The sequence below is a fragment of the Pygocentrus nattereri genome, chromosome 28, assembly GCF_015220715.1.
Source record: "Pygocentrus nattereri isolate fPygNat1 chromosome 28, fPygNat1.pri, whole genome shotgun sequence".
Taxonomy (NCBI): Eukaryota; Metazoa; Chordata; class Actinopteri; order Characiformes; family Serrasalmidae; genus Pygocentrus; species Pygocentrus nattereri.
Window position 1 is genome coordinate 11570548 of NC_051238.1, and position 26331 is coordinate 11596878.

The window sequence follows — 26331 nt, forward strand, 5'->3', positions numbered from 1 at the left end:
GAAAGTAGAATAAAAAAACTTGAAAGTGGAATAAAGTAGGATTAACTTCTTAGTACATCCAGCATCTACACTATATTTCCAAAAGTATCTCACCCATCCAAATTAGTGAATTCAGATGTTCCAATCACTTCCATGGCCACAGGTGTATAAAACCAAGCACCTAGGCATGCAGACTGCTTCTACAGACATTTCTAAAAGACTGGGTCACTCTCAGGAGCTCAGTGAATTCCACTGAGATGCCACCTGTGCAACAAGTCCACTTGTGAAATTTCCTCGCTACTAAATACTCCACAGTCAACTGTCAGTGGTATTATAACAAAGGGGAAGCGATTAGGAACGACAGCAACTCAGCCACAAAATAGTAGGCCACATAAAATGACAGAGTGGGTCCAGCTGATGCTGAGGCGCAAAGTGTGCAAAGGTTGCCAACTTTCTGCAGAGTCGATCACTACAGATCTCCAAACTTCATGAAGCCTTCAGATTAGCTCAAGAACAGCATAGAGAGCTTCATGGAATGGGTTTCTATGGCCAAGCAGCTGCATTCAAGCCTTACATCACCAAAAGCAATGCAAAGTGTCAAATGCAGTGGTGTAAAGTGCCGCCACTGGATCTGGCAATCCATTGGATGAGTCTGGGTTTGGTGGTTGCCAGGAGAACGGTACTTGTCTGACTGCATTGTGCCAAACGTAAAGTTTGGTGGAGGGAGGATTATGGTGTGGGGTTGTTTTTCAGGAGTTGGGCTTGGCCACTAAGTTCCACTAAAAGGAACTCTTAATGTTTCAGCAGACCAAAAGATTTTGGACAATTTCATGCTCCCAACTTTGTGGGAACTGTTTGGGCACAGCCCCTTCCTGTTCCAACATGACAGCGCACCAGTGCACAAAGCAGGACCATAAAGACATGGATGAGTGAGTTTGGCGTGGAAGAACTTGACTGGCCAGCACAGAGTCCTGGCCTCATATAAACACCTTTGGGATGAATTACAGCGGAGACTGCGAGAGAGGCCTTCTCATCCAACGTCAGTGTCTGACCTCACAAATGCGCTTCTGGAAGAACGGTCAAAAATTCCCATAAACCCACTCCTAACCCTTGTGGAAAGCCTACACAGAAGGTTTGAAGCTGTTATAGCTGTAAACGGTGGATCGACATCATATTAAACCCTGTGGATTAAGAATGAGATCTCACTCAATTTCATATCGTGTGAAGGCGGACGAATGAATACTTTTGGCAATATAGTGTATCAACATATGAAGCAAAGGTTGTGATACACCTCAAAGTCAGAGGTAGTGCAAAGCAGCACAAATGCAGCTAAAAACTGAATGTTACTGATTAAAATGTAGGTAAAAAGCAGATTCCAGTTCTCACAAATATACCAGAGTGCAAGTACTGTCACTTAAAATACTCCGAACAGTGCGAATTCATCACAAAGTTGCCTGAGGGCATGTAACTGAGTGAACTAACTAGTGACTACTCACCTCTGATCTGCAGTTAGCTAGGGGATTGGTTTTGGGACACGCCCCTAGTCTCTTTATAACCAGGTAACTCACGTTGAATCCGCAGTAATTTTCTACCTCTGGGTCGATTTCAGACTCGACCCCTGTTTCTAAGCTTCCATGGTTCGCTAACATGGCCACAGCAAACTACGAAGCTCGTCCCACTAAACACAGAACAGACTGCGGGGCGAGCTTGTAAGCTTTACTCCAAATACAGCCATGCAAGCTACGTCATTTTGAATGAGCTTCTCACCAGTAAACAGGAAGGAGAAAGGCATTTGACAAACGTCTGACAATTTAGTCTGCTCACCTTCGTTGTAATGATGTCTGCTTCTGAAGACCCCAGGCGTCGTTACAACGGGATAAAATCCAACAGCGACTGGAACTTTCTTCCGTAATAATAACTAGACGTTTTCACCCAGCAGGTTTCGATATAGGTGTGCATGGGCGTGTCTCAGTGTTGAGCCAGAGGTGGGCAGAGTAGCTTAAACCTACCTGAGGTAAAGATCGTGTTACTTGGATAAAACGATGGCTCAGAAGTTGCTATCAAAAACAACATGAGTAGGTAAATAAATGTCTGTATAAAAACCTCCTAAAATTCTTAAAGAACTGAAATGGAACTAATTAGTTACCAGCATCTAATACCATAAACACACTCTTTTTTGGATTCCTTGTACTCTAAATTGGAAAGAGGTGTAAGCAACAGCAAAGCAGTCCAGAGACTGGGCCAAGAGAAAAGACTGAGATTAAACCCCATTAAAAATGACAATTAAAGGAATTAGATCCTTTAGAATTATAGCTAAATATGAATTGAAGGCAAACTAAAAACCTTTTCTCACAAATATACTCAAGTATACCACTATTTGAGAAGCATGTTGTATTTAAGTGTATAGGATCAAGCAAATGGAACTACCCACCTCGGCTGTGGCCTCAGTGACACCACACTCCTAGCTGCCAGTCAGTAAAGAAAAAAAATAGACAAAATTTTTCCATGATTTTTTTTTTAGTGCTAGGTTGCTCTAGTGTGGTCAGAGAGGCTGGGCTGAATCCCTACCTGAGGCCTGCTGGAGTCTGGAGGAAAAGCAACTGCTGGGCAATGATGGTGTCCTATGATGCCCAAACCGTTTCCATGGAAACCGAGCTATTTCTGCTCTCCTGTTTCAAACAGTGTCACAGATTTGCATATTCCTGTTTGTGCAAAGATGAGCGAGTCGATAAAAGCTGTCTGCACTTCATCATCCCTGTCTGGTGTGAAAGCAATACAGGCCTATGAATAAAGCAACACTCGTTTACCACATATGCAGTAAGCCAGCATATGTATTACAGCCTCAGACGTTAAAATCAAAACTAGTGTTGCTTGTTGTATTGCTGTGATAATCGTACAAATGAATGAATGTCTTCTTGCTCCTAATGCACAGTGTACATCTAATATGGCATCCAAAAAGCCATGACTGTATCTATATACAACCAAGACATACAGTGGTTACAATGAACAAGCAATGTGACACGTAATAGGCCTACAGCAGAACTGAGGAGAAACCATAACTTATTTATTTTCATGAAGATATTCATCACAATAATATATGCACAAAATACAATGAAAACTGGAAATGAAAAAAAGAAAAACGTGGCTACACGTAGAAAACACTGTTTCATGTAAAACCTGGACACATATTTACCAACATACACCTTCAATATTCTAACTCATTGTAGCTTTATTAGCATTACACCTGGAGGCTAAATATTCACATAACTGATGCTGAAGCATTTCAGAGACAGACGAAGGCCAATCAAAATCACTACAGACATTCTGGTCCTAAAAGCTGCTGTGCAAAAGCACTCTCCTCTAACTGTCTGCAGTAATTCCTCTTTGTCTCCTCCTTCCGCTCCACAAGTCCAGACATAAATGCTGGCACTGAGTTAAAAGCTTCAAATCACTGTGGCTGCCCGCTCGTCTCTTTCACCTGCCCATGAGCCATTAAAAAATGACCCCTTTAATCCGATTGTAGTCTAACCAGATTCATTTGCCAGGATTATCCTAGTAGTTTCTACTCTGGGCCATAAAGAAAGAGTTTAGAACAGAAAGTGATGCTTAAGGGATTTTCATTTGTAGGGTTTGATGGCTTCAAATGAATCGTTACTAACCAAATGCATGTCAGGGCTGAACCATGCATGTATTAACAGTAACTGCAATTTGCCCTATGGAGTTAAATAATTACAAGAGGGGTGATGACAGTACTTCAATTACTGTAATTGAAGCACCATGTAGTTCATAATTTGGACTAAAACAGTCCAAATTATGCAGCCTTTTATATGCTTGTGTGTTCTTTTTGGCAGCTTCGTTTGTATTGCAATAGTACTTAAACAAAAGCATTTAAAATCATGACTTTAAGATGTTTCACGGCTGGGAGAGATCTTATTGAGGCCATTTAGCATGACATGTAATGCTTTACATGTATTGGATGTGAATACATGATAAAACATTTCTGATCCCAAACAATAATGGTGAATGCTTTATCGGTTCTGCTTTGCTAGCATATTATCTGCATCGCTGAAAGTAAAGGTACAGCAAAATGGTGATTCTGACAGACTTTGTTCCTTCTTCTGCCTCCATCAGGAATGGATGAGATGTGACAGGTCCATGTTTGACTGAAAGATGGCAGAAAATTCTTTGGAGAGCAGATCATGCAAGGCCATGCCATCATGGGCGTATACCCATCGCTCCCCCGTCCAATCATATCGTTTTGGCCCACTGCAAAAATAAAACATATTCAAGAAGTCTGCTCAATTATTTCCAACACCTTTAATCAGAATAATCACTAGATGGCAGGATCACTAATATAGAGCTTTGAGTCCTAATGCATCCATTTTAATATTCAGAAATGTAGAAATGTTCAGAACACTGATAGAACTATCTACTGTAATAACCTCAATTTTTTTGTTTGCTTGAAGCCCACAATTATTAGATTTCTGTTAAATGTAGCAAATAAAAAAGTTTTATTTATTTATTTCTTATTTATTCAAATGTGCGGATGTGTGTTCTCTATAGAGGATGTGTACTTAGATAAAACATTTGCGCATATATATGTACATATGTATATATACACTACATTTTTTGGAGATTTTGCATTTTTAAAAAAGCATAATTTGAACAATGTCCTTTACATTGTGTGCAAATTTCATGATGAACAGACCAATAGAAAGGCTCACTCACAAGCACTTTATTAGGAACTCTATACTAATACATGTTGACATGATTGCATCATGGAATTCCCACTGATTTTTCAGATGCACTTTCATGCTGGAAATCTCCTGTTCTACCACATCCTCTACTGTATTCATATCCAGAGAGCGGGAAGGCGACTGAACAACACTGAACTCACTACTATGTTCGTGAAACCAGTTTGAGAGGGCTTTTGCCTTGTGACACGATGCATTATCATGCTGGAAGTAGCTTTTAGAAGACAAATTGTGGCCACAACAAGACGCACACAGTCAGCAACAATATTTAAATAGGCTTGTGGCAAAAGATGATTGATTAGTATTAACAGGCCCAAAGTGGGTCAGAAAAAATAAACACCATTACACCACCTCCACCAGTCTGGACTGTTGACACAAGGCAGGTTGGGTCCATGGATTCATGCTAGGACCAAATTCTGACCCTACCATGTGTGTACCTCAGCAGAAATCGAGATTCATCAGACCAGGCTATGTTTTAAGTGCATTCTGAGGTGCATTGCTACTTAACACAGCTGTATAGAGTGGTTAGCTAAGGTACTGTAGCATTTCTGTCAGCTTGAACCAGTCTTGCCATTCTCCATTGACCTCGCTCATCAACAAGGCGTTTCTGTATACAGAACTGCTGCTCGCTGGATAGTTTTTTCTTTATTGCACTATTCTTAGTTATGCACTGCACTACTGCCAGACTATGGTTTGATTAGATGAATGAAAATTATTATATTATGTTATATTATATTATATTATGTATGTATGTATGCACCCTGCGATGGACTGGTGACCTGTCCAGGGAGTATCCTGCTTTCCACTCAATGACTGCTGGGATAGGCTCCAGCTCCAGCAAGTTAACAGTAATTCATTTGATGTGTCTGGTCAAATGTGCGTATATCGAGTATTTTACAGCCGCTTCAAACGCGCATGCCACAGTATATCATCGGAAATTAAATTGCTGTTGATGACGGACAGAAAAGGTTTTAACACTCCACAGAAGTGAGAGAAACTCTGCTTGCCTTGTGGGAGAGGACAGCCAAATCTGTCTGTTTGGTGTCTGTTTATTAATGACGTAGGTGCCATGGTCACCGCCCACTTTCACAGTCAGGACTCCACTCTGTGGTGAGGAAGAAGATAAACAGAAGAAACACTTCAGAACACATCGCTTTAAAGGAATATTTTACTCAAAACACTGATGTGGATGATTATAGATGAAAGTTAGTGTGGATCACACAGCACAAGCTTATTTGCATGAATATTATCTTCTCCAAGTCTCCATTTATTATTAGAAACGTCCGCAGCTTCTGTGAAACCTCAATCTGTTTGAAGTGACTGAAATTTCTTGTGAAGTCACCAGTTTGAGTCATTAAAATACCCTGTGAACCAGACACACGCTGTACTAAAACACAATCTAACAGACGTCTCCAGATAAAACTGGGTACAGAACATTCACAGACAGGCCACACAGCTGGAACAAGGAAACAAAGTTACTGCTTCCAGTCATTGCTCATCTATGCTGTGGGCAGTTTGGCTCTGTGCCTGAAAAGGAAATTTTCTAAATAGAACATAATACATTACCCCACGACAAATTGAACTGAGCAGTTATTTTATTTCTTAATCAAAATTATGGCTCTCACTCTTTGCAGGTCTCTCTCCGGGCAATGGTTGACCTTGTGGCTCATGCTGTGGAATGACGAGATTTACTGATGACCACGTTCTCACTTTTACATGAGAAAAGTAAAATCAGTGTGGACGGAAAGGTTTTTTTGTGCGTGTATACGTGGTCTGTGGTGTCCCTGCTCGAAGACATAGTGATCTGGACTGGGGAGTATGGCTCAATCTCTCAGCAGCAGTTCAGACAGAGGCTGTTTGAGCACATGATTTAAAAAGGCTCAGCTTTATTAAATCATCCCACTGTGACCGATATATTGCAAGGCAAAAGAGGATCTAGCACCTTCTATTTCCGATATATAAGCCATGCTCCATAAACTCAAAACAACACAGAGGAGAGCCGGGATGATTCGGCAACGGGGAGGTGCAGAAACTCACTCTTGAGCTCAGTGGGGGTAGCTGACAAGAGACTCCCCGCCTGACATTTATCTGGCTAGGAGAGAGAAGGAGGAGGAGGGGGAGGACATAGGGTGTGAACGACCAATCAACCTGTCAGCAGCCCTGCACGCATCACAATGCCACCAGTCCCTGCAATCAGACCAGGCTCAGAGAACAGCATGCAAGGAGTGGTATGAAATCTTATTGCAATATACTTTCCCATATAATTTCAACACTGAAAATAGTCAGTTAGCTAACTCTCCCAACTGTCCCGCTGGTTTGTGCTATTGTGAGTGAATGGCTAGACTTCTTCTTCCCAGTCTTGTATGACACACATCGCCACTTTGTGTACCAGTTCAAGTGCAAGCTTTTGCTGCCAATACCAGAATGAATTGAATAGTAGAAACATAAAAAATAGCTAAAACAAGAAAATATCAATATCTAAAAACATTTTTGATAAACAATTCAAATTATTATCATTTTATTGGCTAGGCCTACTAAGAATGTACTTATTCATCATGCTGCACATAAATTGCTCCAGCTCCAACTTCTATGACCTTTCCTAAGCAATGGTGGAGAACAATTCAGAGACCATAAGAACTGTGATTTGAAACTATAGATAAGCAGTTGGATAAGCAGGATTTGAATCAAATCATTGTAAAACAATAAAAAAATGAAAGATAGACATGTGCCATTTAAATCATGAATTTAAGTTTACAGCAATAGTTTGGTCAAAAAACTGATTCACAATTTAACTCAAAATTTCTGTAGCTAACAAGTAATGTAGTGATGAATCCAAATTAAAACTCTTGACTGAAACTTTAATTCACAGACTGAAACTTTAAAACACCAAAACTGAAAACTGAAAGAAACATACAATGTCATGTGTAATTTAAGTTAAAGGTAATACATCTAATAGTTCATGGCGCTTTATCTACAATGACAGAAAACATCGCTTTTGCTAAATACGATAAGGCTGTGTTCAGACTGCAGGCAAATCGGATCTGTTTCTCAAATCAGATCTTTTAAAACGTCTGTCCACACTGTTATTTGCAAATGATCAGATTTAACCTACCTGCAGGGGTTGCTGTGGTAATGACGCAGGTGCCGGTAACTACGTAGCCACACCGGTGATGCCGGTTTTTAATGCACATGCAGGAGAGATGAAGTTGTATCATGTCACCCTCCAATATCTAAAAAATTCTCTGGTGTAAGCTTGAATCTTTGGTGCTCTTTTTAAACCCTGACACTTCCATCCCACTGGATACAACATCGTTGAACCAGTCAAATTTTATGCAGGTTTTTGCTGTACAGACTATCAAAAATCAACCTGAATACAACCTGGATACAACAAAAATCTGAATGGGCTGGCAGTCTGAACATAGCCTAAAACACATGGACATGGCTTTGGAGTAGTGGTCATCTAACAGTCTGAAAGCTCTCCAACAGAGGATGCTATTAGCACACCTGTATGGCATTAGTGTGTGTCAGGGGTGTGCAATGTTATCCGTAAAGGGTCAGTGTGGCTGCGGTTTTCATTCCAAAGAGCTGAAGTTCACCTGATTCCACTTGTTTAATCACTTGGTCTCCATCATCAGCAACTGATCATATGTACTCCTGCATCATGGAATGAAAACCTGCAATCACACCGGGCCTTTGTAGAGCGGTCCGGAGATCCGCTGCTGTTTACGTCATTTAGAGAAGAAACAGCTGTAAACCTTGGCAGGATCTACTGAGCTACTTTCATTACCAGAGGTAAAAAGGTTTATTACCAAAAGATATTTAGTTACTCAGTTTAATTTATGTGACTTCTGAAATGTCATTAAATCAGTTAATGCTAAAAAGCATCACTACACTGAACACAGCTGCAGTGTATAAGCGTTTCACTGTTAATCTGCTGGAGCGCAAACCGTTTAAACACAAAGAGAACAAAGAAAATAACATTTTTAATCACTAATATTTTATTTTAATTCCAGACAGATTATTCGTTAAGTGTTAGATTTTGACACTTCACTGTAGATCAATTTCATTTATTATATTTTTTTGTCAAAATTTTCAGCCTAGTGAAAGTGCTGTTTTTGGCCATTTTTGTCCAAAATTTTTTCAATAACTGAAATTTTGGCACATTATTAGTTATATCCACCAGTTAGCAATGAGCAAACTGCATGCTTAAATCAATACATTGCCACAATATCCAACTGCTTTGTAAGCAATCATGTACAGACTGCAGAGCTTAAAATGGCAGCTGATGGAAGTCTGAGTTTTGTCTGTACTTTCATCCTTTTTTTAAAGACAGAGTCAGCATCATACTAAAAGCATCTGAGGTGATCATTTCTCCAGATGATGGTGCTAGTGAGGAATCACAGATTAAAGACAACAGGCTTCTTTCATCAATATCTTCATCAATATATTTTTTGCATTGAATTTTAAGATGTGTGCACATTATATTCATATGCAGCTTTGACATTCTTCAGAATTTAGCATACATATGTCTAGATAACAGTATTATGAAAGTTGAAGAAAAAGACTCATAAGGATATTTTACGAGCTTCAAACATTTGCTAATGGACAAAACAAAGCTGGACATCTTTCTGAGGGTCAAGGAAAGACAATCCATCTTCTTGATGGTAGCTGTCAGTCAGCCATTAAAGAGACAAAGGTAAGAGGTCACCCTCAATCCTTAACAGCGAGTTACCAGAGTTGGCCTAATATGGCATTAAAGTGAGAGAACAGAATGTTACAATTACAAACAAACATTTCTGACATGAATGACCCTTTATCAGCATTATGGGTAGACTGGTACCAGATTAGGCAATAAACTGAAAGCAAGATCACAACTGATGAAGTTAAATATAGGACTGTGCTATAAGTGCAGAGTCCTATTTCTGACCATTAGCATCACTTGATTTCTATCCTCAGTTACTGGGTCAGAAAAACAGGGTTTCTCCTCAGATGCATGAGCTTCTGTTAGCCTGGTCCTAGATACCACCTACTGGGCAGCTCTGGCTGAAACGGGTCGATACAGTCAAGTCAGGAAGAGCAGGCAGCACACGTTCCAGCTAACACATGGCTGAGGAACTGGTACACATCAGAAAGCAGAAATATACCACACATGTTCAAGCCTATGATCCAACACATATTTATGATACTGTATGACCTGCTGTTATATTTAAAATAAACACAAACTATGCAGCATAGCTAATAAGCAGCACTAATGGACTCTAAATATTCTTTTTTCCAAATGTATAAATAACCGTATGTCACACAACAGCAGAAACCACATTTGTAAGTGTATCTGCAATAGTGCAAATTACAATTTAAACATTTTTAAAAATTTCTGCATAAGTCAATGCTGGAAACGTAAAAGTCATTCAGAGCAGTTTTATACGAATTATACAGAGAAAGATACACACTCAGATTTCTTTACTGTGGTGCTGATAGGACACAAAGGACACAATGTCTCCAACACAAATGCAGCCTTTTATTTCCTATCCAGGACCACTAGCGAACCTACACATATCTTGCAAGTGTTTATATGCAATATGGATAATGGTAAAATATGGTAAGTCTGACAAATTAAAGTTTTCTTTGGGCATTGCTTTGCTTTACAACACCCTGCATGTACTTTTCTGTCTTTAATATTTTTTCAACAAGAGCAGCACATGTGTAGCCTTTTCATAGAGTAATTCTCTGTAAAAGAACTTTTAGAGGCAGAAAACTTCAGATGTCTAGTTCCTATCACGACCACTGTGAACCAATCGGAACTGGAATATCTGACAATTTTATATTAAACAACTCTGAATAACTTTATTACATCATAACAATTTAATTATACATTTTGGGGAAAAAAAGGTTCAAAATTGAACAATTTAATGAGGTTTAAGGCACATGTGTGATGCTTTAGGCATGCTAATTAGTGCTATATGCTATTATTACTTGTTAACTACATTAGTCTCACAGCTCCATTGCAAAAACTAATTAAGCAGACTTCAGACATTAAACATTTGCCTGCTGACTTCACAGTGTTTGTGCCCTGGCTTCTTAACATGGAATATTTCCATTCCTATGTGCTATGGGTTATTTTAAACTGTAGGAAAATCTGATGAATGTGAGGTCATTGCTGAGTAGCTGTCATTGAATGAAGGCATTTCTGTATAACCACAGACTAAACAGGCAAGGCTGCTATGTACAATCATGACATGGATAAATATACAGAAGGAGGATAAATTTTTCCTAGTAAGGCTGACAGGACTGTAGAATCATGATAAAACAAGAGTTGTTCTATTTTTATGGACAACAAGCAGGGAAGAACATTATATTCAATATGAAACAAAGTCTGCTTAAGATATAATGTCTATATAAAGCAACAGCAGCCCCTAGTGGACATTTAGATAATCTGCATCCTTCAGGAAAGCTGAATTTCAAATAATTTTCCTCTCATACCCAAGATGTGGTCAATCAGCCAAGATATGTTTGAAGTTTTTTCTTTGGTTTTGCACAGGTTTTGAACACAAACAGCAATTCTTTCTTTATTCTTTATTCACAAAATATTAGCTTTTTCTATCCTTTCAGCCAGAGCAAAGAAGCCAAACTACCTGGCAATCTAGATAGCCACGTTAGTACCTTGCTAATTATAACTTCTAGGTTGTTGTCCTCCTCTGACAAGTCATTTCTGGTGGATGAGGAACCCGTTCTCTTCACTGTAATGATGATTTGAAAACAGTTAAAAAGTGGTAATAAGATATTTAGGCTTCCTAGCACTATTGGAAAAGCTTTTTAATAGCCTGCCCCTTAAAACTCTACCCAAGGCAGCTGTAGTTTTTCCTGTCTTCAAGACACATCATCAGAAGGAAGTTTTCCCCAGTCTTAAAACTGGAAAATCTCACTCTGGAGACTATTACAGAACCACTGTAGGACGCAAGTTAGCAATGTATTAACAATGTAACAATAGCTATATTTTTCATCTTGGCTGGAGCGTCACTTTAAGTGATTTCAAATAGACTTGATTGTGTTTTCTCACACTGTGACTTATCTATAAAAATACATACCTAAAAGCAGCAGTGGCAGCCACCTTGAAGTCTGAGTACCGTCTATATTTTGTTCATCAGTTGAAAAAAACTTCCTACCTGAGTTTTCCTACTCAGAATCCAGCTCAGTTTGCCAGAACAAAGGCTACAGAGGACCTTGTTACCCACATAAGAATTCTCCTAATGTACTCACAGAAAAAACAACGTCGTAGTCAGACGCTGTAAAGCTCTCATCTGTGAGGTCCTCAAAGTATTCTGCCAGAGCGTCCAGTGTTTCATCTGCCAGCTTTTCATATGCAGCTTCTGTAATGTCCCTGCCAAATCACATACATTTATTATTATTAAAACATTTCATGGCACACCAGCTTTCCAGCTTCATCATCATTTATTTTGTAGTTTGGTATGTAAAATACTGGATAATTTAAGAGATAATTTACTTGAACTGAAGTGCATTTTCTTCTGTAAGAGGAGTGGAAATGTGTAGACTTCTTCTTTGAACATCCCCACACACAAAGTCTCTGCACTGAAAAAAAAAAAACAGCTGGTAAGTATACCGGACTGTACAGCATCTTACGGTTATTCAATTAGCAATTATAGTAGGCATTCCTAATAACTGGGCAATAACTACTATAAAGAGCTGAACAGTCTTGAATAGAGCTAAATAGTGGAATTACATGTATCAATGTATCAACATTTAAACAAGCAAGTTATTAATAACAGAAAGGATTCACCAATATGGGAATTTTGGGCCAATGCTGATATCCAATATCTTCCTTGGATACATCTCCCTATTCTAATATTTAAATACTACTTACAAAAATTATAAATTAGGAATAAATCCACCTGAATTAGCATCATAGAAAATATATGAGCATATATAAAACATATAAAGAGTTAAAAATGAAGTAAAATGAATGAAATGTAGACATTTTAGCAAAAAAGTCCACCATCACTTAATGCTTCTGCTCATCTGGAGTATAACAAATACATCAAAAATACAAGCTTGAAATAGTGATCATATCTAAACATGCATCGGCTGCAGCTTTTTTAAAAACCAATTATCTGCCCATATAGATGTGGTTCTGACATTGTGCATCTCTAAGTAACATTACTTATGAGGTAATTACACTGTGTTTGCTATACAAGTACACTACAATGCCTGGAGCACCTAAAATAAAGCTGGACCCATTTTAAACTTCATCAACAGAAGTTAATAAAACTGTTTTTATGATGTTTTCAGAGTATGTGTGCTGGTTTTGGGTCAGTAGCCCTCCATGTACACATGAACACTGAACTTTGCTCTAAAATGACTCATTAGTATAGCTTTTAATGTAATTGAGGAGTGTTTTCTGCCCATTGGCTACTGGGATGGGCTCCAGTACCTCCTGCGCCCTAAAAGGATAAGCGGCTTAGATTATATGTGTGTGTGGGTGCAGTTGAGGAGTTACCTTTATAGTCCTGTTGGGCCATTGAGCAGCCGCCTTCAACCTTCCTGAGTTAGTGCCACCGCATCGAGTCTATAAAACAAAGAGGTTATCGCCACTTTAAACTTCAAATCATAAGCAACTGCTTACAATACTACATTTACATTTATAGCATTTGGCTGACGCTCTTATTCAGACCTTACAATTTGATTATTTTTACATAGGTAGGCCGAGGCGGTGTTAGGAGTCTTGCCCAAGGACTCTTATTGGTACAGTGCAGGGTGCTTACCCAGGTGGGGCACTGAACTCTAACACAGTGAATTGGAAATAAAACAACGGCTGTCAGGTTAGCGTGAGCTGGAATTTAAGCGTATGTGCAGCGATGCTGGGAGAAATATGTAGGAAATACAGACCTATTTACAGAGTCCTTACATTTCAGAGAACAATAAGTAAGCAAGCAAATGTATGTTTAGCTCTTTCTTGGCTCACTGACTTACTAATGTCTGGAAAAAGGTCTGTAGTTGATCTGAGACGTGGTGTTTCACAGAGCAGCTCGTACCAATAAAGCAAAATGAGTCAATCAGAGACAGACTCGACTGGCTGCATGAGAGGTGGCAAGAAAGCTCTGGTCAGTTTAGCAATAAACTGACCAGCAGTGAAATCCACTGCTGCAATGATAAAGACTGCAGTAGCGGATGAAGACGTTAGAGGAATGACGTTACATCAGCGTGGCGTGACGTCAGAGTGATGACCACAAGACACTATCACCACTGATGAGGCCCGTGTCATATTAGCAAGGTTACTGTTTATAAAAAGGGCAAAAACAAAAGCCTGCAGGGTTCCTGTCGACAGACAGACGAGATGAAGCTCATCCTGTGACGTTACTAGCAGAGTTACGGGAAATCACCTGCATATTATCTCTTAAACAACATGGTGGCAAACGAGTGGGAAGGCCTCACATAGTTTAATCACAAAGAAGCGACCTAAATCTGAGCCTTGTAGTGACCAAACCTCGGAGAAAAGATCTAGCTGACCTAACTAGGTTAGCTAACCTAACCTAACGTCAAACCTCGTTAAATGACGTAACGCCAGAGGCAACCAGCAGCGCGAGCGGACAGGCTGGTCCAGCAAAGCTGTCCTGCTAACCGAACTTGGCTCACTTACCTTCACTTCTTTCGTGCGCACTCCAGTGACGAGCGAGCGCAGTTTAGCATCTGGTGGGTCACATTTCCACCTGGATTTCAGGAGAAGGACACACACACGCTGCCACTTGTTTGTTAACAGTGACATTAGTGCGGATACCAAGGCCGCTGACCGGCTCCAATCATGAACCCGTCCGCAGACGGACGTTTTCAAAATAAGAGTCCCACCAAAATAAACATGGCAGCTGGAGCTGGACAGGTTTATCCAGGTCACATTTGATGGGACAGAAAGAAAGAAGGAAAGACATCATATGACTTTGACTTTATTTAATTATTTTGTAAAAGGCTATGTTCAAAAGAAAGACAGAAAGAGAGAAAGGAAGAACCCAAGCATACTCAAATCGATTTAGCCGCATGAGCTGTAATCTCGCTGTCGCCCAGCAGAGGGCGCTGAAAACGTTCTAAACTTTATTAAGGCAGCTTTAATTTGATTAACTTATTATTATTATTATTTAATATATTAAAATCATGAAAAAGAAACGAAAACTACACGTCACCAAGCACACACATTTGCCAGAGAGACTAACATTTTTATCTTGTGCCATTAAAGATACAAAACTTTCATCTACACTAAACAGAGCTGAAGAATGATCTACTTTTATGTACAGAGAGCTGGAATTAACTACAGGAAGCTAAAGCTTCGCTTTGTTTATTTCATTAACCATATTTTTTATTTCATCCCAATTTAATCTGTTATTTATTAAGTTGTTGCAATTTTTACGGCTTATTTAGACTTTATTGATTTTTTTATAATGAAGTTTACTATTATCAGTATTTTATTACTTTTCGCATTTGGTATGTTTTTACAATCCAATTTGATCATCCCTGAAAACTGTGTTGGCTTAGCTACATTGTGAATGAGGGTCTCCTTCAGTTTACTCTGAGTTTAAATGAAGGTTGATTGATTGAAATCGACCTAATAATTACTGTACAAATACTGTAAATGCTGTGTACAAAAGAAAGAAAGAAAGAAAGAAAGAAAGAAAGAAAGAAAGAAAGAAAGAAAGAAAGAAAAAGAAAGAAATATAGAAAGAAAGAAAGAAAGAAAGAAAAAAGAAAGAAAGAAAAAGAAAGAAGAAAAAAGAAAGAAATATAGAAAGAAAGAAAGAAAAAAGAAAGAAAGAAAAAGAAAGAAGAAAAAAGAAAGGAATATAGAAAGAAAGAAAGAAAGAAAGAAAGAAAGAAAGAAAGAAAGAAAGAAAGAAAGAAAGAAAGAAAGAAAAAGAGAAATATAGAAAGAAAGAAAGAAAGAAAGAAAGAAAGAAAGAAAGAAAGAAAGAAAGAAAAAGAAAGGAATGTAGAAAGAAAAAAGAACGAAAGAAAAAGAAAGGAATATAGAAAGAAAAAAGAAAGAAAGAAAGAAAAGGAAAAAAGAAAAAAGAAAGGAACATAGAAAGAATGAAAGAAAGAAAGAACAAGAAAGGAATATAGAAAGAAAGAAAGAAAGAAAGAAAGAAAGAAAGAAAAAGGAAAAAAGAAAGGAATATGGAAAGAAAGAAAGAAAGAAAGAAAGAATAAAAGAAAAAAGAAAGGAACATAGAAAGAAAGAAAGAAGGAAAGAAAGAAAGAACAAGAAAGGAATATAGAAAGAAAGAAAGAAAGAAAGAAAGAAAGAAAGAAAGAAAGAAAGAACGAAAAGGAAAAAAGAAAGGAATATATAAAGAAAGAAAGAAAAAAGAAAAAATAAAAAAGAAAGAAAGAAAGAAAGAAAGGAATATAGGAATATGAAAAGATAGATAGATAGATAGATAGATAGATAGATAGATAGATAGATAGATAGATAGATAGATAGATAGATAGATAGATAGATAGATAGATAGATAGATAGATGCAGGCGAGCTCTCGCGGATCCTCGCAGGCTTCCCTTGAGAGCTGTAATGCCGCTGTGCTCCAGCAGAGGCCGCTGTGCCGTTTCTGAGCGCTGCTCCTGCTGCGCTGGTGAACTGCAGAAACTTGGCTGTCGGATTCCTGAACTATGGGCTGTCTGTCTGTCGGGAGGCGGAGACGCTTCAGCTTCTCTTCATTACGCGTTTCGAAAACTAGAGAAGAAACTCGCCGCTGCCCGCTCGCTGAACACGCCGCGCCTGGGACACTTTCACTGGATTACCAGCTGCAAGACGAGAGACGAACATCCAAGTAAGAACTGTTATGAGACTAGCTGATGGTAGGTAGCCCACCTGCCCTAGGTGAAGGGGGGCTGTTTCGGGGTATTATGTAATGGCTCCCAGTTTCTCTCTGAGGTTACCGCTGGCTACACTGGGCTGTATTTGAGCTGTTTAATGTGAGGGTCTGTGGGGAAGCAGTGCGCAGGAAGCTTGGCTGTAAGAGCGATGAGGCAGCGTTAATCCTCAGCATCTTTCTGAATGAGCGCCGCTGCTGTTCCTGCTCTGCGAATAACCTACAGAATCTTCAGCTGTCATACGGTCTGGTGGACACATTGCTGAGCTGGGGGCTTTGGCTGTGTGGAAGAGTGGGAAGTGATGTAATATTGCAGGGCAGTGGTGTGAAGGGTCTCCTAAAACGTGCAAAGAGTGTTGATGAGCCATAGGGCAATGTACAGGAGTGCTGGACCCCCAGAACAGAGAGTTCTGTTTCTTTTGGTTCCTGTAGTCAATTCCTGACACAGGCCATGAAAGGCCAGGGTGGTTCTGAGTGTTTTCAGATAGAAAGGTCTTAAATGAAGTGTATTAATGGATGAATTATTGTCCCTGGGATAATTTCCTGTAAAACTGAAAAACTGCAACTCTTTGAGTTTGTGCAGCTATTTGTAGACACCAGATGTCCCACTGGAAAATAGGACTGTTTTCATGTCCCGGGGACGTTTGGACCTTATAAGAAAAAATACTTTTTTACAAAAATTTTAAAAAAGATCCTACACTTTAATTCACTGAGGTCAAAGGGCCCATATCCCGATTTTTTTCTTGTTTTTTCCCCCTGAGGTCCACATTTATGGCAGTGTGTGGCTTTATGTGCCAAAATCAGTCATGATTCATTTCTACATGGCCACATTTAAACCTCTCTCTCTTCTTTAATTAAACATGCTATTTTTGTCATTGTGGCTGTACCTGTTTTCTAATTGGCTGCCCTGTTTGGTGGCTCATTTAAAAAGCAGTCCAGACTGTACTCTCCTGGGGCCAGACGTGATCTGGTAATGAGAATACACATCTGGAGACAAATTAAACTTTTGGCACTCAGTTGTGGTGAAATCTGTCGCTAACAAGTGTTTAAAACCCGCCGGCAAGTTCCTCGCTCTGTGCTCTTTTAACCTCCAGTGTACAATCAGTAACACAAGCAAATCAAGCTGGCTAGCAAACCACTAGTGAAGCCGTTCTCTCCTGTAAGAAGTAACACCTGTTCTACAGCATGTAACGTGTTCTCTGCACACGTGACACATCTGCGTGCTTAATTACATTTTTTGGGGGGACTCTTACGCTAACTTGCTGTCCATGGGCTTACAAGAGATTTGTTGTCTGTTGGACAATGTTGACGAGTGCCTCATCCCCCCCTACTTTAAGCTCTCGCTTCACGAGGCATTAAATTGGTTTAGAAATTTCACACTCAGTTTGTTCCCACCCTAATAAATTTACATTCTCATCCGCATTTAGCCCAGAATTTCTCTTGGTTATTCCTACACGTTGTCGTTACGAGATCATGTCTGGCCCTGTGAGACTATCCGGGACGAAACACTCCTTATGACTTTAACGTGAATCGGCAGGGCTAAACTTTTGTAGGAGGAATAGGTGAATATGTGTAAAATGTGCTGGTTTTCGTGACATCACAAAAACTGAATTCAGCATAGGCTGCTTTTGCAGCTTAGTTTTGGTGTATGGACTGTATGGTATAACCAGTGAGTTGGACATTCTGAAACTTTAACAGTTTACATACCACTTCCAACCTTTTCATTCCAAAAAAAAAGTGAGATTTTTTATGTTAGGGGCCCTTTAAAGCTATGACTGAGTTAGATACAGTAATACAAAAAAAAATCACTGGAAATACCTTACTAAGATAGCAATACAAACTCTGTGTGTGTGTGTATGTACATTAAATCAAAGTTCTATTAATAAAACTTTTGTAGGACTTTTTCAGCTTAAAATGTATATTTTGTCCCTATAGACACCTACAAATGAACAACCTTACTAGTACATGTTCACATATATCATGATTCCAGCATTTATTGAAAAAGTTGTCACAGTTGTCTCAACATTTTCATGTACATTGCAGAGCAGCCGCAAAAGACTCATGTGACCCATGGCATAAGACGCTATGGTGGGGTCATTGAAGCAGCTTTGTACTTGCAGGCACTTTTGTCACATGATTGTCAGGAACAATTGGAGGAAGACGATCTGTTTGAGGCTGTGCTAAGCATTCCTCTTGTGTTTATGCTCAAGTTCGTTTGATTCCTCTGGACAATGTTCGGGAGTCACTCGTCTCACTTAGGTCTACACTGACACTGCACATTGTTTATGCTTAAAGTGCATTAGACTACTGTCAGCAACCATTTCTCAGAACCAAGGGCTTCTTCAGAAACTGCTCTGTGGCAGGCAACCAGGCCAACATACTTTTATTATGATAAAGCATTACAGTAAAAGCTAACTGCTAACTGTTAATCCTTGGTATATTGCAGGGGTGGGACACTCCAGTCCTGGAGGAGGACACAGTTTGGTGATTTTCCGCTCAAGCATACCTGATTAAACTTCTCAGTTAATTGTCAGGTTTAGCTGGTGTGCTAGAGCAGAGAAATTACCAAACTATGCTGGAATCCGGTCTTCAGTTCCCCACATCTGTTGTATTGTTTTTCTATGTATATGGGAGCTGTGCTGTTAGTATGGATGGGCGATATGATGACATGTTAACATTGTCATGATTAATTATGTGACAATAATAAGACAATAAAGCACAATCAGCACCTTCAGCAGACTATGCTGGACAATACTCTTGGAAGACCTGTAGATAAATCAACAAGCAGCAAACTAACAAAATCAGTAGTAAAGTGAAAAATGCCAGTTCCCCTGAAGACCCTCCACTGTAACAAGAATTCACAAGCTGCATGAAGTGAGAGACTACAATAAAAAGGAGTTGGAACCATTGACTAAATATTATATGATATATATCATAGAGGAAACCTCAGGGCCTTCTATGCCTTCAGAGAAGGCATAATAATTTCTGGGAACCTAAAAGAACATGTCTACAATTTTAATTGTATTAAAATTTAATTGTTAACATTTTTATTCAGTTGAATCGTGCTTGTATGATTCTGCAGAAACAACCATTCATATGGTCACCAGAAATCAGAATCCACTTGATGGCATTTAATAACAATAATAATAATGATAATAATATGAATAATACTGCTTATATGTAAACTGTGCAAGTATTAAAGTACTACACTTATTTCATAGGTAAGTTTCGGTTGGAAACAAAGGGATTAAATTCTTAAAATTTCCAGTGGAAACTTGTCTAGTCAGAATTTTTTTCCGATGGTACCTGGGTAGATACGGCTAAACTTGCTCTCCCATTGGTTTAAGACATTAGGAGCTGAACTAAAGGCCTAATGCATCACATTAACTGCTAACATAATTAGGTAGTGAGAATGGAATCTACCAATGTCATTTTTGATTTCCCGTCAGATATATGTTATTCCAGTGATACATGTCAAAACAGGTTTCGGTCAGTTGTTAGAAATAGAAAACAGTGGCAGCTCCATGTCAGGGCTCTTTACTGAAAGAATGACTGTAAAACTGAAAAATACCAGGTACCAGGCATGTTAATATGGCAGTGACAGGCTTCAAATAGAGCATGGAATGTCTACGACAGGCTTCAAATATTGGTGGCTAATGTAGAATAGCCAAAAACATTCATATACAATACCAGTAATTTAGTGCTGACATGCTACTAGAATCCTTCAGGGGTGTTAGTAGAAATTGTCGTTATTGTAGAGGTGGTTTATAGGCTGAGTTTTGATATTTAGGTTCTGAACTGAAGGCCTACCTCTAGCAGTCCTTGTTAGCCGCTGATATATAATGTATACATTCATTGGTTGGAACATGCAGCCACTGTTGTTCTCACTGGATGTCAGAAATGCAAATTTGAAACTGTATTCACTTGATGTAAATCATATTATTTCCCTGTTTAGGTTCATGTGAACCCTGTATTCAAATGTTGAAAGTAATTTTATTAAAATAAGAAACTGATGAATTCGTATATACAACAAAATGCTCTGCTTTTTCAAACGAATCTTTATTTAGTGTTTAGGGTTGACATCGTTTTATCTTAAACAATTGTTATTTACATCCCGTTCTTTCTAAAATAGTTCATTTGTACAAAGCTTGATTTAAAAAGAAGCCATTATCCTCAGATTTTCACTACCTTTAAAAATGGGCCACTGCCATTTTGCAGGTCCATTTTGTCATATCCAGACTGTTTGCAAACTTCTGAAGTACTAAGTATTGTAATACATATTGTGTATCCATCATAATATTGACATGGAAATGATTGTGAGCTTGACATTGTCAAAGCCACTGAAAGTCTAATACAGACCGAATGTATTTGGCAGGTGTACTCGAAAAAGCTTTGAAGCACATTAATAACACAAACTATATTTTTACTGAAGTGTAAGTCTTATCCCTCACAGGTCCTTCAACTACAGCAGTAGAACATTTTCACTCTTCCCACAGTACCGTGCGACATTCCGCCACTGTCTTCCTATCACTGACTAGCAGAACACTCATGCACTTCACCACTGCAGTCTGTCTCGCCCTGTTCCAGTGGCTTGAGACCAGTCTGTGGTTTTTAATATGAAGTAATAGGTCAGCTTATGCATATTAATAGCCAGGGCTAGATAGTGTTTAAAACAGCAGCATCACTGTTTCAGGCTTGTGAGCAGACTAATGTAAGCTTAGCCCATTACCAGTTCATCTAAACACCACATTGAGAATGGAGTCACAGAGGCTAAGTATAATATTAACATATGAAAAATAGTGGCATACAGAGACATTCATATATTAAAGGGATATTCCACTGTTTTTTCAGTCTAATATTGATCTACTGAGTCTGTAGCATTCAGTCGATTGCCACTGACAAGATCAGTGCAGGACATAGAAGAACAGAAACACACTGACTCTTAACATACTTTTAATGGAAGCTAAAGGGCAGATGCTTTAGTACCTGCCCAGTGTGTTCTATTTATAATGTGACTCAAGACAACACTTTCTTGTTCTTTCACTAAGTGCAACATCGACCATATGCCAGAAGATGTGGCAGATATTGATTAGGCTGAAAAACACTGGAGCATGCACTTCACCTATTTGTCAAAATGTATGTGTAATTCAATCGTTGTGATGTAAGCAAAGTGACTCAGAGAGGTTTGAGATTAAAAGAATGGTGGAAATTTAATGGTTTAATAGTGCTTGAAAATAGAAATTATATTGTCTCAAAAATAGCAAATAAAGTGACACAAAGTGGGTTGAAGTTTCACTCATACAAATGCAATGTTTGCTCAGTTATGTATGATGATATAGCCAAGGTTATCTAAATGAAGTAGAGCATAACATTCATATTTACGCTTCCTGTCTGCGGTTCTGCGTTGTGGTTTATTTAACCCACTGTAACATGAGTGACATATTCTCTTCTGCTTTGGAGAGGCTGTGCTTGGATGGAGCAATAAAAATAAAATAAAAAACATAATAATATCTTACATATGGCCAATAATGTCATCTATTGCCATTGGAGACCCATGGGTTTATTTATATTGGCAAAAAAAAAAAAAAAGACATGTTGACATTGTCATGATTAATTACGTGACAATAATAGTCATGGGCATCATCAGTACTCCTAAAATGCTAAACTGAATGTATTATTTAAAAATTAGGATTATAAACAGTCTAAAGCTGTCAGTTAACATCGTTAATTCATTTTCCTGGTTTGACGCTTCAGATAATCTGTAGTAGTGCAGGCTGAAACCCAGCTGCTCATGCACTGTGTATTACTATGACACAGTTCACATTTGTAACCCTCTTATTTTTTAAGTGGCATTTAAAGCACAGTCAGCACCTTGAGCAAACTAGGCTGGATAGTACTCTTGGGAGACGTGTAAATAATTTAACAAGCAGCAAACTAGCAAAATCAATAGTAAAGTGGAAAACAGCCAGTTCCCCTCAAGATCCTCCACTGTAACAAGAATTCACAAGCTGTATGAAGTGAGAAACTACAAGAAAGAGGAGTTGGAACCATTGACTAAATATTATATGATATATATATATAGATAGAGGAAACCTCAGGGCCTTCTATGCCTTGAGTAGTCTATGAGAAGGCATCATCATTTCTAGGAACCTAAAAGAACATGTCTACAATTTTAAGTTCCTTTTTATTCAGTAGAATCGTGCTTGTATGATTCTGAAGAAACAACCATTCATGTGTTCACCAGAAATCAGAATCCACTTGATGGCATTTAATAACAATAATAATAATAATAATAATAATAATAATAATACTGCTTATATGTAAACTGTGCAAGTATTAAAGTACTACACTTATTTCATAGGCAAGTTTCGGTTGGAAACAAAGGGATTAAATTCTTGAAATGTCAAGTGGAAACTTGTCTAATCAGGATTTTATCCCCATGGTACCCAGGTAGATACGGCTAAACTTGCTCTCCCATTGGTCTAAGACATTAGGAGCTGAGCTAAAGGCCTGAATACCACAAATAATCTAAGATGCACTGGAGTATAAATGTAAAATAAATCTAGGGATGTGCAGCTAATTTTGATATTCAGTGCGCTGTAAGAGTATGGTTAACTGCAGGAAAGTAAAAAAAACACAATTTCGTCAAAACCATGTTTGTTCAAAATCAGGGAATTCTGGTCAGCTTAGAGATAACAGAGCTAAATAGCCTCATTGTTGTATGTCTATGAGGACTCGATGTTCTACACAAGGTATTTGTACTTCAGCGGTTCATGTGCTAGCATGGTATTTATCATAGAAATAATGGTATCTTTTCACTGTTTCTGTACGTAGCTACCTAGTTAGCTAACATCTGCTAGAGTAGGTAGCCTAGTTAGCTACCTAGCAGAAAAGCCTCGTCATGTATTCTTTCTCAGTCACATCCTAAACAACGCGTCCGTGGCAGTGTGCTTCAGTGTAGCATACTTAATCACAAATACATTCATTTTCCGAATACTGGCGCCTCCAACAGTTAACCGAACACTCAGGTAACTGTCCCTAATATCAGCCAGTATTAGAGCTGGGCAATATGATAAATCTTTATTGTTATCTTGACAAATTATGTCACAATATGTCACAGTATAGTTTTCTGAGCATATCGTGGATATTGTCAGTACTTAAAAGCTGTTTAATTGGATTTATTTAGTCCTTAAAAACAGTGTAGTTTGTTTAAATGAATCTTTTTTCATTTTTAAACTTTGGCACAACTTTGTCTTTTTTAACTTAATAAATATCATGGCTAATCATGTATAGTTAAAAACATCCTGAAGTATTGTGATAAATCATTTTGGGACATTGCCCACCTCTATCCAAAATGAATAGTTTTAATATGCAACATTATTGTTATCACAAATGTCTGTTTTTATTTTTTTCAATCATAAGTGACATACTGTGTTCTCCTTTAAGAATAATGAACATGCAGAACAGTTGCTTGGTGTTGTAGAACAGATAGAGAACAAGACAAAAATATGAATTTCACACCCTACTCTTTTCATCATGTTGAAGATATTGTATTAACAAAATCCCTGTTAAGTTAGTATCTTTATGTGCTAATTGTATAATATACATTTGTAGATCAGAAGCTTAGCAGTGCCTTCCATGGTGTGCTAACTCCAAGTAGGCCCAACAAACAGGTACAGCATGTTTGCCTCAGTATTTAGTGAGTGGATGATATGAAGTGCTGTGGTATGAGAGGCACTGAGGGGGCTTCAGTCTGGTATTGAGGAGGAAGGGTGTGTTTGGAGTGATGACTTTGCGTGGGTGCTTTTGTGCTTTCAGCTTGTCGTGCAGTCATTTTAGCCAAAGGTTATCGTGCCAGTGTTTTTGAATTGGAAATCAGTGGATGCAAATTCTCTGTTCTAACGCATCTGGCTGTTCTACTCTACCTTCATATGCAGCCCCACTCCTGTACAAAGTTAACACAGTCAACACTCTGAACTTTCGGTTTAATATAAAGGTTTTTAGTGTTAATACGTTACCGTCATACCACACTACCACAGTGATATATCACTATTACTATTACTATTAAGTGATATATTACTGGTTGTCTGCAAGTCACATGGATGACCAAATCTTTGTCACAACAAGGAACCAGAATTAAGTTCCTGTATCTCTCCAAATGTGTTACAAAAGACACTGACAGTAAACCCAGTAAATGAGTGATGTTTTTAGAAAGTTGCCCTTATGTTCTGCTTTTTGTTTAGCAGACGAGTTCAAGCCTATACATTTTGTCCTGCGTATATGGGTCACTCTACAGAAAGGTGGTTACTACAGGTGTCACTGGTGTTACCAATCCTCATTGGTGTTACACATAAGAAAGGTAACACCAGAGACATTTTTAATGACAGCTGCATTTTACAAAATAACCACTACAGGACATCTAACCACGTGTTGTCAGTCATGTAATATCCACTAAAATATGTAATTTAATCCATTTGTATTCTATTTTTCTATTTCTATTTCACCTAACAATAAAGTAGGTCCCACCAGTGGCTTCAACTAAAAGCTTCATATGAAATCATGAGCTAAATGAAAAATGAAAGACACTGTGTACTTTTTCATAGATCCTCTGAAATCAGGTAAAAGGAAATCAAGTGATGTTATCAGTGTGATTTCTATTTCAAAATAAGAGATTTTTTGTTATGCGGTAACACCAGTGACTCCTGGGGACCACAACTTTCATTCTATATTTTATAATATTTATTTGCCATCTGTTTTCTTTATGTCATTTAATGTATATATTCCATAGTTGTGTATAGATTATTGTAGTTAAAATGGGAGAAAATGTGTTTTTACCTCAAAATATGTGCTCACCCTTTACACATGACTGTGGGGCGAGCACTTCTGTCGTGCATGGAAATTCTATATAACTGATTTAAAAACCAGTATTGCTAAACTGACAGCTGAAGAAGGTATAATTGTTCAAATAGCATGTTTTTTAAGTGTAATATATCAGGTGTTGTGATCAAAAAGCTTTGGCAAGAATTAAGTTTGTTAATACTTAAGTTGTGCTTAATTTCAATTAATTAATTTAGTTTTTTTGAGTATCCTTAAGCTAGATATTTATCATTTTCAAGAGGAGGTGATAGTTTCCTCATGTTTCATCATTTTAGATTTCGTTTCATTGGTTGTTGTCTACTTTGTGGTTTGTGCAAAGGGCGGACTGCCCTTTTAATCAGAAACCTCCGTCTTCAAGGACACCAGTGAGTCCTGCTGCCCATTGTTCATTTCTGCTCCCCATCCTCACTCATGGTCAAGCCTCGCAAAGCTCATATATGATCATTTGCTATTTTTTGCAGTGGAAATTTCTTTTTGATATACTTGTACGGTGGAGCTGCATTGTTTGGCGGAGTGTTGGATGAAATTTGACCTTTTTTTGTACTGCTTGTCTGACTTATTTGTATCATGAAAGGTCAAAGTGTGTTGCTCAGTGTCAAAGCCTCAGTGACCTGCCTCAATCAGTGGATCAGCATGATAATGAAATGAACAGCATGTGAGCTTCATTTGACACAGCTTACATAACACTGCGCCGGATTCTTCCTTGTTTAGTTAGAATCAGTCCCGCATGCTCAAGGCATGTGTGCAAGCTGTCTTTACCGTGGGCTGGCGTGGTGGGCTATGTTAAGAGAGAGGGGGCTCAATGTGGATTTTTCCATCTTGTTAAGGAATTAATTAGTTCAGATTTAACTGC

General features: G+C 38.4%; 3 protein-coding genes across 5 annotated transcripts in view; 1 reads left to right on the plus strand and 2 right to left on the minus strand.

Annotated features, from left to right (window-relative positions):
• Positions 1-1945, minus strand: part of LOC108438364 (tight junction protein ZO-2) — a 143009-nt gene extending 141064 nt beyond the window's left edge. Inside the window, exon 1 of one of the 2 annotated variants that reach the window (XM_037535892.1) lies at positions 1804-1945. The gene's annotated coding sequence lies outside the window, so the exon portion shown is untranslated. The remainder of the gene's footprint in view (positions 1-1803) is intronic. The other variant, XM_037535894.1, reaches the window with a different exon arrangement.
• Positions 1946-3005: 1060 nt separating this feature from the next.
• Positions 3006-14569, minus strand: fxn (frataxin). The gene is made up of 6 exons (XM_017685020.2): positions 14386-14569; positions 13246-13314; positions 12235-12320; positions 11991-12111; positions 5741-5838; positions 3006-4245 (listed from the first exon to the last, which is right to left on the minus strand). The coding sequence occupies exons 1-6, from the start codon at positions 14509-14511 to the stop codon at positions 4107-4109; spliced, it is 639 nt and encodes a 212-aa protein (XP_017540509.1). The 5' UTR covers positions 14512-14569; the 3' UTR covers positions 3006-4106.
• Positions 14570-16401: 1832 nt separating this feature from the next.
• Positions 16402-26331, plus strand: part of pip5k1bb (phosphatidylinositol-4-phosphate 5-kinase, type I, beta b) — a 60829-nt gene continuing 50899 nt past the window's right edge. The window contains exon 1 of one of the 2 annotated variants that reach the window (XM_017685022.2): positions 16402-16587. The gene's annotated coding sequence lies outside the window, so the exon portion shown is untranslated. The remainder of the gene's footprint in view (positions 16588-26331) is intronic. The other variant, XM_017685021.2, reaches the window with a different exon arrangement.